The following is a 13,131-nucleotide window of genomic DNA, read 5'->3' as shown; positions in this document are numbered from 1 at the left end:
TAAAGTGATGATCTCATATACCACCTTCGCCGTTCTTCCGGCTAAGAGATGTGGAGTATGAAAATGTGTCTTAGAGAATATATTTCCACATGTTAAAAAAAGGTATATTGAGTACTATTTATTTTGAAGTTTTACTATGAAATATTGCTAATAATATACCACGTCAGGTAGACATCCACGCGGTTTTCCCTAGAAATCACATATGTAGTTAATACGTCACGACGGGCTAATTAAGCAGATCCCATTTTCATCCTATATTTGTTTTGTAAATCAATACTAGCTTCAGAAAATAAACAATATTTTATGTACCTTACCATTAAATTAACTGTACAATAAGATTTTAACCAACTTCCAAAGTAACCATTTTAATTTTTGTACATATACTTACATATTAATGCTTATTCCTGGTTACTTATCTTTATATCATGACCTTACATATACTAATATATTTATTTATATATATATACTTATAGGTACACAACAAAATAGTACCTAACAAGAGTAAAATACTCCCTCGTGAGTTTGTCCCCATCAGTTTTTAAATTCGCTAAGCGTCTCACATATACAACCTGTTTATATTATGAATGTACCAACATTTTATTTGCTTCGAACAAATTTTTTGCCAAGCCATTTTCAGCTTTAAACCCTAGCTAAAAAGTGGTGTGATCATTTCATGAGTTTTGATGTTAAGCTACCGTCCATCTGAAGGATATTAAAAGTTGTGCCACCCTTCTAAGTAGGAGCTCTTTTTTCTTTTTGTCCTTAATGTAAAAAGAAAACGCGAAAAGTTTTGGGACGCGGCGAGTTTAAATTTTTCCACCCTTAATGCGCTTATTACGAGTGGGAAAAAAATCGAAGGTTCTCAAACTGCTGCACACGATTTTTCTCACTCCGCATTTCTACAAAAACAGATAGACTGGTAGACTTGGTTTGACTGTTACAGATCAAAGCTTACAATTATTATTTCTGATATTAATTAGATAAGTGCGTGGCATAGATAATTATGATAAGGGGAGGGAAATAGCTACTCTGATGCAGAAATTTGTAGATAATAATCTGTAGAATGCATAGAAATATGTATCAGAACTAATTAGGCTTTCGAAATACCAGTGATACATAGATATTATATCTATAGTATGGGTTCCAGGGAGTCTTTACAAGAGTGCTTTAAAGAATTAAATGTCCTCACCGTTGCTTCTCAATACGTTTATAAAAATATCATCTATGCTAGGAAAAATATAGACAGTTTCAACAGATTGTGATTGCACTAATAAAAGCTTACGTAACAATAACAAACTGATTTTACCTAAATGTCGTTTGGCTAAAGTTAGTAATTCGTTTTATGGCAATTGCGCAAGGTTTTACAATAAAATACCAGAGTCTGTTATAAATCTGCCAGAAAAAAGATTTAAATGACAAATAAAACAAATCCTTTGCAAAAAAGCTTACTGTAAAATTGAAGAATTCGTTAACGATAATAATGTTTTTATGGATAAACTTTAAATCCATAGCACTGACAATATTATCTGATTACACTAATAATGAGTGCGTAGCGATTTCTATGTTGATTATCGCATGCCTCTTACTTGTTATACTGTAATTATTTATATAAAAAAACATCTATTAAAAAGAGCAACACACAAGTTTCTTGCTCATTCTTCTTGTGATGAATCTGCATTCCGAATGGTAGAGTCACAATATGAATATTAAAAAGTGCTTGTAATGAGTTTATTTGAATAAAAATGATTTCTATTTCTATAGATTACCAGTGAACCGCCTGCCTGGTGCCAATTGCAAATTTGTCTCCTTCTATTTTAATTAAAATAGAGCATTAGTAAAATTTAAAAAACAGCTTTTAAGTTACACATTATGTCAATTAGTAAAAAATATGTATGCACTTTTAGTATTTTTTTCCATAGAGTTCAATTGTTTAATTTAATAAAAATTAACATCCATCCGTCCCATTTGCTAGGCCGCGCGGTGTTATGATCATCAAAAAAATACCAAAAGTAAGTAAGTAGTAAATATTTTAAAGAAGAGAATAAAGTCTCATCATTAAAGTAAAAGGGGTTTTTAGATTTGTATTTACCTATAGTTTGCAATATTCAATTGTCGAATTATCAAATGAGTTAATAAGTACTTTGAGAGGCTCTGGTTAGCGGTAGAAGTGTCTATGTAGAGGAGAGTGAGCGGAGGGTCCCAGTGGGCGTTATTTCCATTTTTATTTTATTTACATCTAGTGAAACATTCGAAAAAATTCTGTTTAAAAATAAACAGACACCCGTAGATAGCTATGGTTCGCGTCGAGAGAAAACGCCATATTATACGATTTTTTTACGTTTATACGCACTAAGTTCATATATTAGTAGAATAATAATTTGAATTATTATATATTAAACTACATATAAGACATTCCGCAAATTGCTTCTCCATATAAGTGAATGTAAATAGTAAATCGCATTAGATATAGACAACTAGCTGTGCTCGCGACTTCTTCCGCGTGGAGCAGTGATCCTGGATAGCAATATTAATTATTTAGAATAAAAAGCAAAAAAAGTTTTATCGTTCTAGCTTCAAAAATGACGAATTTTCATACCAAACTTTCATCCCTTACGTTATTTTACACCCTTAAGGGTAAATTTTTTACAAAATTTGAATTACATATTTATTTATATTTAATCAGGTTCAGTAGTTCTGGCGTAAAAGCGCGACTGACAGACAGAGTTACTTTTGCATTTATAATATTAGCGCAGATAATATAATATAAGTAAGGATTGGAGAGACACATGCCATGCCTGATATAAGTGGCTAGCTATATGGATATGGATGCATTTTAAATAGTGCACTCACTTGCGCTAACGGTGTACGCTGGCGAGGATCTAGTGGAGGATGAACATGAAGTCAACTTTGTTAGTTTATGTGGTGATTTCACCAGAATTTGACTGTGGTCATTCAGATTCACTTCTAGTTTGTGAATGACTCTTAAGTCTGGCTTATTTCAGGGCTAATTTCAAGTAGATAGTACTGGGTTCTTAACGTGGCCACAACATTTTTCAGCTGTATCCACGCATATAAACACCCAGAACTGTAATAACCTGAACTCTTGACTAATTCGTCTCTATTTTTAGTATATTACTGGTGATGGAAACCAATAAAATAGCCCAATGAAATGTCCACAATTGACTATTGACTACCCTTGAATTTTGTTATGAGCATTTGGTTTTAAAAGTAACCTGACCCTATAATTGAAAACAAGAGAATTGTTCAATTGACAAAAGTATTTGTAGAATATTGTGGATCCAATTAAAAATCTCTCATGACCCTAAAATGGGACGCAAAGATAAACAAACAAACGCATAGAAAGTGAACGGTTTATTTGAAAACACAGATGTGAGAGCTATGTTGTAAAGGGATTGTTTTAGTAATAAGTAGACAACTAACATTATGTGCCACTGAAAATGCTGAAAGTCAATGCTTTCAGCATTTTCAGTATATTTCAATATTTTCATATTACTTATTAGGGGTTGTATCTATTTTTTTAATTCTTCCTTTTCTCTCATATCTATCCATAGGTAACTAAAGTTTTATTACTTCATAGGTAGGTATAGGTATGGTATTTAGCCCCGGTAATTTAAATAGAGATAAAGATTCTGAATACAGATAAAATAATACTGTGTAGGTACCTAAGTACTATTGACAACAGCGACGCCTGACCCCCATAAGAATCATTTTTCTGTGTATCAAGATTACCTACTTTTAGTTTTGTTCACCAATATTAGAATAAGTTTTTTTATTAATTAATTAATAATTAATTTACTGTAAAATCATAAAAAAAAATTATGATTTTACAGTGTCTGGCATATTAGGTAAGATATATATACCTAATATTGTTTAAAGATAAACCTTTACTAACAATAGTTTAGTACCTGCTATGTAGGTACTTATAAGTGCATTACATTGTATAGTTTAATATTTACAGAGATTGATGTAAGAACAATGAAATCAAAATCTAGAAGAACCATTAGTTCGGAGATAAATTTCCAAATTACCTTCTCGACCTGAGCCGATCAATTATGAATTTACAAAATTATATAAATCCGACTCAATGCGAGCAGATTGCCGCGAAATTATTCACAAAGCACCCCCGGCGTGGACTTGATGATATTGTATTAGGCGATCACACACGAATGCGATTTTAATGGATACTCGGATGCGACCCCTCGTAAAATATATTATAGCCTTATGCCGTACGCAATAAGAGCATAATTGTAACAGTCGTTGTGGCGTTTGTGTTCTTTGACTCTCCAAACGACTGGACCCCAATCTAAATTAAAATCTAAAACCTTGTAAACAAGGCAAGTGCTCACTTTTTCGGGGATTTTAACCCTCGGAATTAACGAGAGTTATAAAAGGGGGTCGTTACTGCGATGCAGTGGTTTTGTCTTCGAATGTGTGTGATGTGTAGGAAATATATCTAGAGTTCCACTTCATTTGACTTTTATTTTTAATGAGAATTTGGAATAAACTAAGCAGATTGATAAGTTTTTATCTTTAGTTCGTGTTTTAGTTGAAGGGTATATGATGATGATGAAATTACAGACTAGGTACTAAGACATGTTACCTCAGGTCTCCTGAATCTCATCGTATTAAGGTTATATAGCAACTTGTTGATATATGTTTATACCTATAGGCGATGGTTGCCACTTATTATCAGTTCGCCAGCTTTTTTGAACTTCCAATTAGGGACATAAAAAAACTATAAGGTTTTATAACAGTAAAATATAATACGCAAAAAATTACAAAAAAAAAACAGTAAAAATAGTTTAACTGTTGATTTCACTACAATATAATTTAAAAGAAGGTTAAGATATAACAAGACTATTGTTGTTGTCTATTAGGCGACAGTATGGCATCTCTTTAATCGGTTGGGGAGGTCTTCCAAGATCCAACTGGTGTAGCTCTCGGCAACAGAGGCTCTTTACGAATTCGTAATGATGTCAATGAGTGTTCACATTGAGGCTTCTCTGTTACTCTGTGTTCTGTTACTCGGCCACGTTGGAGATCTGCTAGATTACACGCCAACTCTGCCGCCGCTTCTCCATACAGCCTCTGGCCCCGGCGGACCTGTAGGTATATATAGAAAATATTAATTGTTAGTTCTTAAAGTAAAATATTAACCTATCTGCGGTTCTTACTCCGTTCATTCCGGGGGACTAATATTTACCTACGTCAGGCCTCTAAACCCTCTAATTTTACTGCATTACTTCACCCTTTAACCGAAACACATCTTATAACGCACGCTGCTTATCGGATAGGAAAAGAGAGACAGAGGTTTAGATATGCTGAATATGACTTAGATAGGCACGCATATCGACGATGAGCAGACGGTTACACAAAATCTACTTCAGTAAATATATATATATCTATATATATATATATATATATATATATATATATATATATATAATAATACTTATATAAATACATATATCTTATTTACTTCAGTAAGTAAATAATAATTCTTTGTTACTTTAATCAATTTATTAAAGTAATTATTTATGATTTTTAGATGATTAGTCTATGAATTAAACATTAACATTACCTCGTCTCGGAGTTCCGCACGACGCCTTGAAACCCATTCAATCTGCTCCTGCAGTTTCTTGCATTCTTTCTCGTTACCCAACAAGTCTTTGCGCAGAGACTCCATAATCTCACAATACTTGAGCTTCACGCCGTGGTCTATTGCATGCAAGTTGTCGATTTCGTGTTGGGTCTCTCGTATTTTGGACTTGGAAAGGCGGAGACGACCCTCCTTTAGTGATCAATTGAATTTGATAAATACTACAATTATTACAGTTGCTGACACAAAATTACTGGATAAAGAATGTGTAGGTATTTTGTACAAATTAATTAGAATCCTACATATCTTACTGTCATACAGCAGAACAAGGACAACTATATATATATATATATATATATATATATATATATATATATATATATATATATATATATATATATATATTATATATATATTTGTCATATAAATATTAGGTAACTTTATTTAATGTATAAGTAATTAATAAGTAATTGTTATAATTTATTTGAACATTAACACATTAAACTATTTTAATATCATGAGTACCTACCTTCTCTGCAAGTTTTCTGGTGAGTATATCGAGATGTTCATCAAGACTGTCTTTCTGCTCCACCTCGTAACTTTGAACCACGTTGTGATGGGGACAGAGCCGGTGTACTAGTTGCACTGGCGTGCAAGGAGGACATTCCTGTGTTAGCCGAAGAAGGTGAAGCAACTGGAGATATCAAATGAAATCTTTAATATAGAATCATAATAATACATTTATAAGCAATATATGAAGCTAATCTTGAATTTAAAATGAATTTGAATGTTTTAGCAAATATAGGTAAGTGTCGTTATTTCAGTATTATAGGGAGACCTAATTAGTGATTATTAAGAATGTAGGTACATTATTAGCGAAGTCATTTGGTCAACCTGCACGAGATCCTTCATGTAGGTATAAAATTCAACACTTGACCTGCCTTCACCCTTATCTTTCTCTCTGCTATACTGTTACGGTTAATGTAGTATTCCACTATTATTCATATAAAAACAATATTTAATTTATTTCATACCATGATGAATATCCAATGTATTTCAATTGTTTTAATCATTTTTATAAATGCAAAGTCGAGAGTAGGTTTAATTTATTAAATAATTGAACATGTAAAAACCAGACAGAATTTTAAAGATTTTAATTCTCTTAAGAACGAAATTATTACTTTCTAAGTCAAAATGAAAACATAAGTCATTGGAACTGTAGTGTTCTTGTATAACATCCGCTTCCAAAGACCTGTTAATAATCTGGAACTAAAATATTCTCAAATATGTACATAAATGAAGAAACACGTCTTTGTGAGTGTTGTGTACCTTGTATGACCTCCATTTCCACCTAACGAGTAAGAGTACGAGCACCAATATGACTCCGAGACTAGCAGCTGTGGCAGCATTCATGGTCACACCAAATGGTGCATACCATTATCAGTCGATGACGTGTCTAACACTTCGGCATCATCTTGAGGGTTGATAAATATTTAAAAGAACTCTATCGTCAAAAAACACACCTATGTGACATACGTTATATATACACGTTCGAAAATCGTATGCAATGACATTTTTGTTTTTCACTGCTTTTGTGAAAGGTTCAAACCTTTCACAACTAGTTTTGTAAAACAGAAACATTTCAAACACAAATGAAAATGATGTTCCCATCCGGCAGATGGCATCCTGCCCAGAAAACCAGAATCACACTTAAGGTAAAAATTGTGTTTTCAAACGATCCAAGAACCCTTTGAAATATACACACAAAATTTCATCCACATAGGAGCAGTCTAACAGGAAGAGTTCCAGTAATATGTTGATAAAATAATTTCTACAAAATTCAAGATTGTAAATAGATATTAGGCAACAAGGATTTGTCCGACATATTTAGCCTAGTTGACATACTTACAGTACTATTAAATGTTATAAAAAGCCAATAATTCTCAATATATTAATTATATTTATTAGTACCTAATGTAAAAGTAAATATAGGTACCTATAGGAAAAAAATATAGGTATACGAAGTAATAATTAAAAGAAAATGTAAATTTAATATGATAATAGGTAGGTCTTTTATGCATTTAGGTTTTTATTATAAATTTTTGACCTTTGATGATAATAATATATTGGAGATATACCTAATAATAAGAGATTTGAGTATAATTTATTTGTATATTAGTGCAGCTTTGTGGTAGTTTTTATGAGACTAATTTTTTTAAGACCCTCATTTATAATAATAAATTCCATTGCGTTTTACAATTTCAGAAAGTTGTAAAAATAATTTTTGTTTATTTTAACAAATACTTTTTCCAAATAATATCTAAACAACAAAAAAAAATGTTTTACAGGCGTGTAAAGCTAAAAAATAATCACTTCTGATTACAATTCTTACGACTAATAGTCTTATATTTTTTAATATTTTGTAACAATATAACTGCAAGAAAGCAAATAGTTAGGTAGGTAGATAGAGCTCAAATAATAACACTACATATATCTCTTGAGTTTCCAATCTTATACAATGAGACAAAAGCTTGGATGAAACTGTATTCAATCTACATTTATATTTATACTATGTGTATGTATAATTAATTAGGAGTACCCTTGCAGGCAGCGCTCTACCGGGGCGCGGGTTCGTGTCCGGTGACAATGGTCCAGCCATCCATCACCCGCTGTCGACGGCTCAGGTGTCGAGATGTGATGGCCCGGATTACATATTTTCATAGAAATATACATAGAGTTTGCGTAGGTTATTTGGAGTAAATTAATATATAAATAATAATTATAAATATAAATATCTTTAATGGATTTTTACGTGGATTTCTTACAATCGATTGATTTTTAAATCGTCAACATTCTTGAGAGAGCCTTTAATATAGACTCTTGTAGTTAACAATATCTTTACATCTTCATACCCTGAACCATGTGTCTGTATTTTTTTTATATTTTGAATATTGCCATAAGATTCATCGGCGTTCATTTATATTTTTACGCTAAGTAAGAAGTAAATATATTACATGATGTCGATCAGTCACGTAATGGGAACCCACCCGGCCCTAGCGGGGTGGAGCGGGCAAGGCAATTACGTTCAGATACGGCGAATAATTGAAAGGGGATCGGTTCCTAATTGATTGTTTCTGGACGACTGATTGATATGATAGAACGATTACCAACCGGCGTGATGGCGTGGCTAATGTGTAATTAGGAGATATTAGGTTCTCTAGGTATGTATTGATATATGTTTATTATAAACCCTAAGTACCTACAATCATACATTATAATCGTAGTACAAAAAAGTAATGGATAACTTGTGGCTATAAATAACCCTTGAATATACTGGGACTTATTTTAGAAACTTACCTATTAAAGTCGAGCATTCGTTTCCATTTGTCCGCCTATCTGCTTACCTTTTATTAGATACACACGGACAGTTTTCACAGATTCTTCAGGAATTAGGTAAAGGATTTATGTGGTATTTTATAGAACCGAATGGAATTGGCTCCAAAGCTAGCAATAGATTTGGAGCCAATTCTTTATTAGAATTTAGATTATATAGATATCGAATAAACAGATTATCAATCTTTGCATTGAGACATACAAAGACTCCTACAATTGACGGATTTGAATAGTACCATCTAATATAAATTAAAATAATTATAAATTAATATAAATAGCAACAGCAGGTCCCTTAACTAAACATAATAATGGGTATTAGAGCAAATAGCTTTAGGTACCTACTTGGCGTAGACAAAGGCTGTGAACAGGGTAGGAATCCCTGAAAATCTGGTCAAAGTCGATAATCTACTTATACGTACTTATACGTATAGAATTAAACTGACAACACTGATACAGTTTTATATTAAGAAAGGAACCTTAAAAACCATAGCCATCATAAGGACGGAATTACCGCCACATTTGATGTTAAACGCTGCGTCCAACTCACTCATTCATTCACTCACATGTTCGTTCCGTTTCACTTGCCATGTGATCAAAGCGCTGCGTCGACGTCGGCATAGTTTACTTTAGATTTACAGCTTACGGAAGCTAATTAGAAGGGAACGGTATGGAAGTGAGCGCTCGCAAGGCCCACTAGTAGTCACGAACCGCACTTGCAATGGAACGTAACCGTTCAGAATATTTATGTGATAAATCTTTTTAAATTTGAAATAGGAATTTAAATCGTAATTTCGTTTTAAAAATTCTCGAGGATAAGTAATAAATAGCACTATATTAATATCTAACGATCACAAACAATTCTACCATTTTCAAAGTCCCGTAAATAAATTGTGTAGATACCTATGTAAAGTAAGTTTACAACAAGTTAGGAGATAGGTAATTTAGATTATTATCTTGTGTTACAAAACTATAATATATTATCTATATGACCATGTATTACACGCTTTTAAAGGTAACAAAGAGTAAGTACCTAAGTGATAGTACAAACGTAGAAAGTCGTTTCGGATTCAATAACAAACTTACTCTATTTCAATTGAGGCGATGTTTATAAATGTTTCTAATTAAGAAGTTTTTGTTGTGGATTTAACACATTAAAATCACATTTCTCACATATTCGGGCACGTTCCGCGAGATCGCCCGTGACAATGTTCACGCTGCGCCAGCGACTGCGGCACTTTTTGTCCCATAATTTGTAACTAATTAATATACAAAAAACTATGTTTCTTTAATGGTTTGACATGTGGCAGTTTTGGAATATAGTGGGAACAAAATGTAAAAGTCAAACGACTAAGAGTCGGTACAATCACTATAATAGGTATAAAGTACCTATAGGTAAGTATCTACCGTCAATCGTCCTTATTTCACCTTACTACTTTACAACTTTTTTTCCTTATTTTCATACGTAAAAAGATACACCTATGTATCTATATAATTTTTGTTACTAATTAAGTATTTTTATTCAATTTAGACCATTCAATGTAAATTGGCTAACTGATGTAACCCTTGATATTTGACACGGTAATATAGTTACGTGTGTAATACTATTTATTATATTTATATATATTATTATTATATTTGCACTTTATTAATCAACCTTCTGAAGAATACCTCTGTGCCTCGATGGACTAAATTCAAAATGGCTGCCAGAGGCGTTGGCGCGGTTTCTTTCCTCGTATTACTAACATTACCATACTTCAGACGGCGAGCTTATTTAAATGCTCCACCGACTCCATTTAGAGCTTGGAAAAATAAAACTGGGGAACAGATCCCGCGATCTCGCGTTGAGCCGCTTTTGTGGTAAATATGTATAAACTAAACAAATGTCGTTTACAGTTTCATTTTAAAATGTATCCAGTATTTTGAACTTTATTTCTACGAAGTTAAAGGTGCATCACGATTGCGTAGAAATGGTTTTTAAGTTGGTAGCTCTATAAGCATCTACGTTTTGTCGTCGGCATCTTTTTATTTTATCGCATTTTATTTGGGAGCTCAGCTGCCGGTCGTGTTGTTTGCGACTGTTGAATATCGTTTTTTCGTGTAGGTAGGTATATGTTAAAAACGTGAAGTTGTTTGTGAATTATAAATTGAAGTTAGTGGAAGAAAATATATAATAATCACCGAAACGGAATAATGCTATGATAATATTTCCTATAGATAGGCACAGTACCAGATATCTACACCGCGCTAATAATAGGCTGTGGGATTCCAATATCCATATCCAGTAGGTATATACCTACCGCGTAATAATAAGTTGGCTATTAAAAACAGCTGTTGCAATCACATTTTGCTTTGTTGTCAAGAGTGTTCAATTCAACCTTAGTTCCTTCATGATGACCTATCTACATGAAGTGAAGAAATATTTGTATGATTGACAATTTTATTTAATGAGTATCGATTTAATATTAAATACATATATGACTACCTATATCTAACTACCTATTCTAAAATAGGAACGAATCTGTTTTTATGTTCAAAGAATAAATACACATAGATAGATAGTATTTTATATCTAACAATAATTATTACATATTAACAAGGACAGTGGGGGAAATAGGCCACCTATGTTTTCTACCTATAACACAAATTCTAAAAAATAAAAGAACGCCACAAATAAAAAGACAAGATTAGGTATAGCTTAGCAACGTACAATATCTGAAGACAATTTCCCATCCATCAAGATTATTTGAATATAAAACAAAGCAAAAATTAAGTTAAACGATTAAAAAGGAGTCCCGGGAGCTGGATGTTTGAACAGCGATTCCATTATCTGAGTTCCTACTTACACATAAAAGATAAAGCTGAATCGCCGCCAATTTTGTTCCATTACTCTCGAGCGCCTGAGAATACATATTATCCGTAAAACGGAAGGCAAACAAAGTGAACGTCGTTACCAAGCCAACGATAACTTAATTTCAGTCCGCCATAAGTACGTAATTAGCGAGCCGCTGCCTTATCGCCAGGCGGGTAATTAACCTCTCACGGGGGCGCCCACCCATCCCCCTATATCCTCCCGGCGCACCTTGAATGCCTCCTCTCCTCGTAATATTTCCGCCATATTATCCGGGAGTCCGCCCACCTCCTCCGCCAATGGCGGCAGTTCCCGCGCTTTTGTTTCGCGCCGCTATCGCTTCGTTCCAAAACGTTGTAACTTAGCATGTTTTCTTTGGCGAATTTGGGTGTACTAGAGAATATGGTGTGGTTTGTTTTCGTTGGCGCTCGTTTATTATGCTACAGAGTTATTTGATTTCAAAATATCTCATGTTCTATTTTCGCTGTTAGAGTTATAAGCTTTATTGCATTTAACTTACAGTGCATAATATGTTTTTGTTGTTTTTGGTTGAGGGGTGTCGTCAGTTCATATTTCATGCGTTATCGTCTTTTATTGAGTGCGAGGAAGGGCATTGTTGTCGGTTTACAGCGCGGTTATCTCACGCGGCTGCCGGTGTTTAGTCTCCGCCTGATGAATGGCATATTGGTGCGGCGATAGCTGCCCTCACTTTTGTGGTAGGTTTGCAATTTTAACTTCGTATTGGCGAGGAACAATAGTTGGCAATTACAAGTAGGTCTATTAGATTGGGTGATGTTGTAGACTTCTGTCCATCTACTATCCTTATAAATTTGAGCTCTTATATTTTAACCAGGCCTACAACTACAACATTATTTTACCATTTAGTAGATATATCACTCCACTCTTGGTAAACACTGATTAAGAAGCCCAACGGCATGCTTTCTATCTACTCAGTTAGACTTGAGTAGCCGGTAGTTACTTAGAGGATATTACATGTATTACCCTACTGGAAGAAATATATAATTTTATGCAGCAATTTATGCTCTTCACAGGTTTGTCAATTGCTTAATACAGTAAACGGAATGCATTTACCGTACAGAGTTGTACTTGATAGGAAAAAAGGCGTTAGATTGTTCTATTTACACACGTACAATATTCAATCTATAGGTAATAGGTAAGTATCTAGTACCTACCTAATATAGTACATGACTATAGATAATGGTAAAACCAAAGAACAAAGAAGTAGTCTACTTTTTTTTGTTCTGTAAGT

General features: G+C 33.3%; 1 protein-coding gene across 1 annotated transcript; it reads right to left on the bottom strand.

Moving 5' to 3' along the window:
* Window positions 1–4,763: 4,763 nt before the first annotated feature.
* On the bottom strand, window positions 4,764–7,187 carry LOC131843745 (uncharacterized). Its single transcript, XM_059192475.1, has 4 exons — window positions 6,950–7,187; window positions 6,150–6,314; window positions 5,603–5,812; window positions 4,764–5,124 (listed from the first exon to the last, which is right to left on the bottom strand). The coding sequence occupies exons 1-4, from the start codon at window positions 7,031–7,033 to the stop codon at window positions 4,918–4,920; spliced, it is 666 nt and encodes a 221-aa protein (XP_059048458.1). The 5' UTR covers window positions 7,034–7,187; the 3' UTR covers window positions 4,764–4,917.
* Between the last annotated feature and the right edge of the window lie 5,944 nt (window positions 7,188–13,131).

The sequence above is a fragment of the Achroia grisella genome, unplaced genomic scaffold, assembly GCF_030625045.1.
Source record: "Achroia grisella isolate CSIRO2021 unplaced genomic scaffold, CSIRO_AGI_Agris_v1 utg3288, whole genome shotgun sequence".
Taxonomy (NCBI): domain Eukaryota; kingdom Metazoa; phylum Arthropoda; class Insecta; order Lepidoptera; family Pyralidae; genus Achroia; species Achroia grisella.
The sequence above is the reverse complement of the archived record's forward strand: the minus strand, read 5'-3'. Positions and strand labels throughout refer to the sequence as shown.

What these genes read in the sequence shown, in the direction of transcription:
- LOC131843745 (XM_059192475.1), bottom strand. Translation starts at nt 7,033, where the DNA reads ATGAATGCTGCCACAGCTGCTAGTCTCGGAGTCATATTGGTGCTCGTA. An exon ending in CCAGAAAACTTGCAGAGAAG is followed by an intron (nt 5,813 to 6,149) that starts GTAGGTACTCAT and finishes TGATCACTAAAG; the next exon opens with GAGGGTCGTCTCCGCCTTTC. An exon ending in GTGCGGAACTCCGAGACGAG is followed by an intron (nt 5,125 to 5,602) that starts GTAATGTTAATG and finishes ATATACCTACAG; the next exon opens with GTCCGCCGGGGCCAGAGGCT.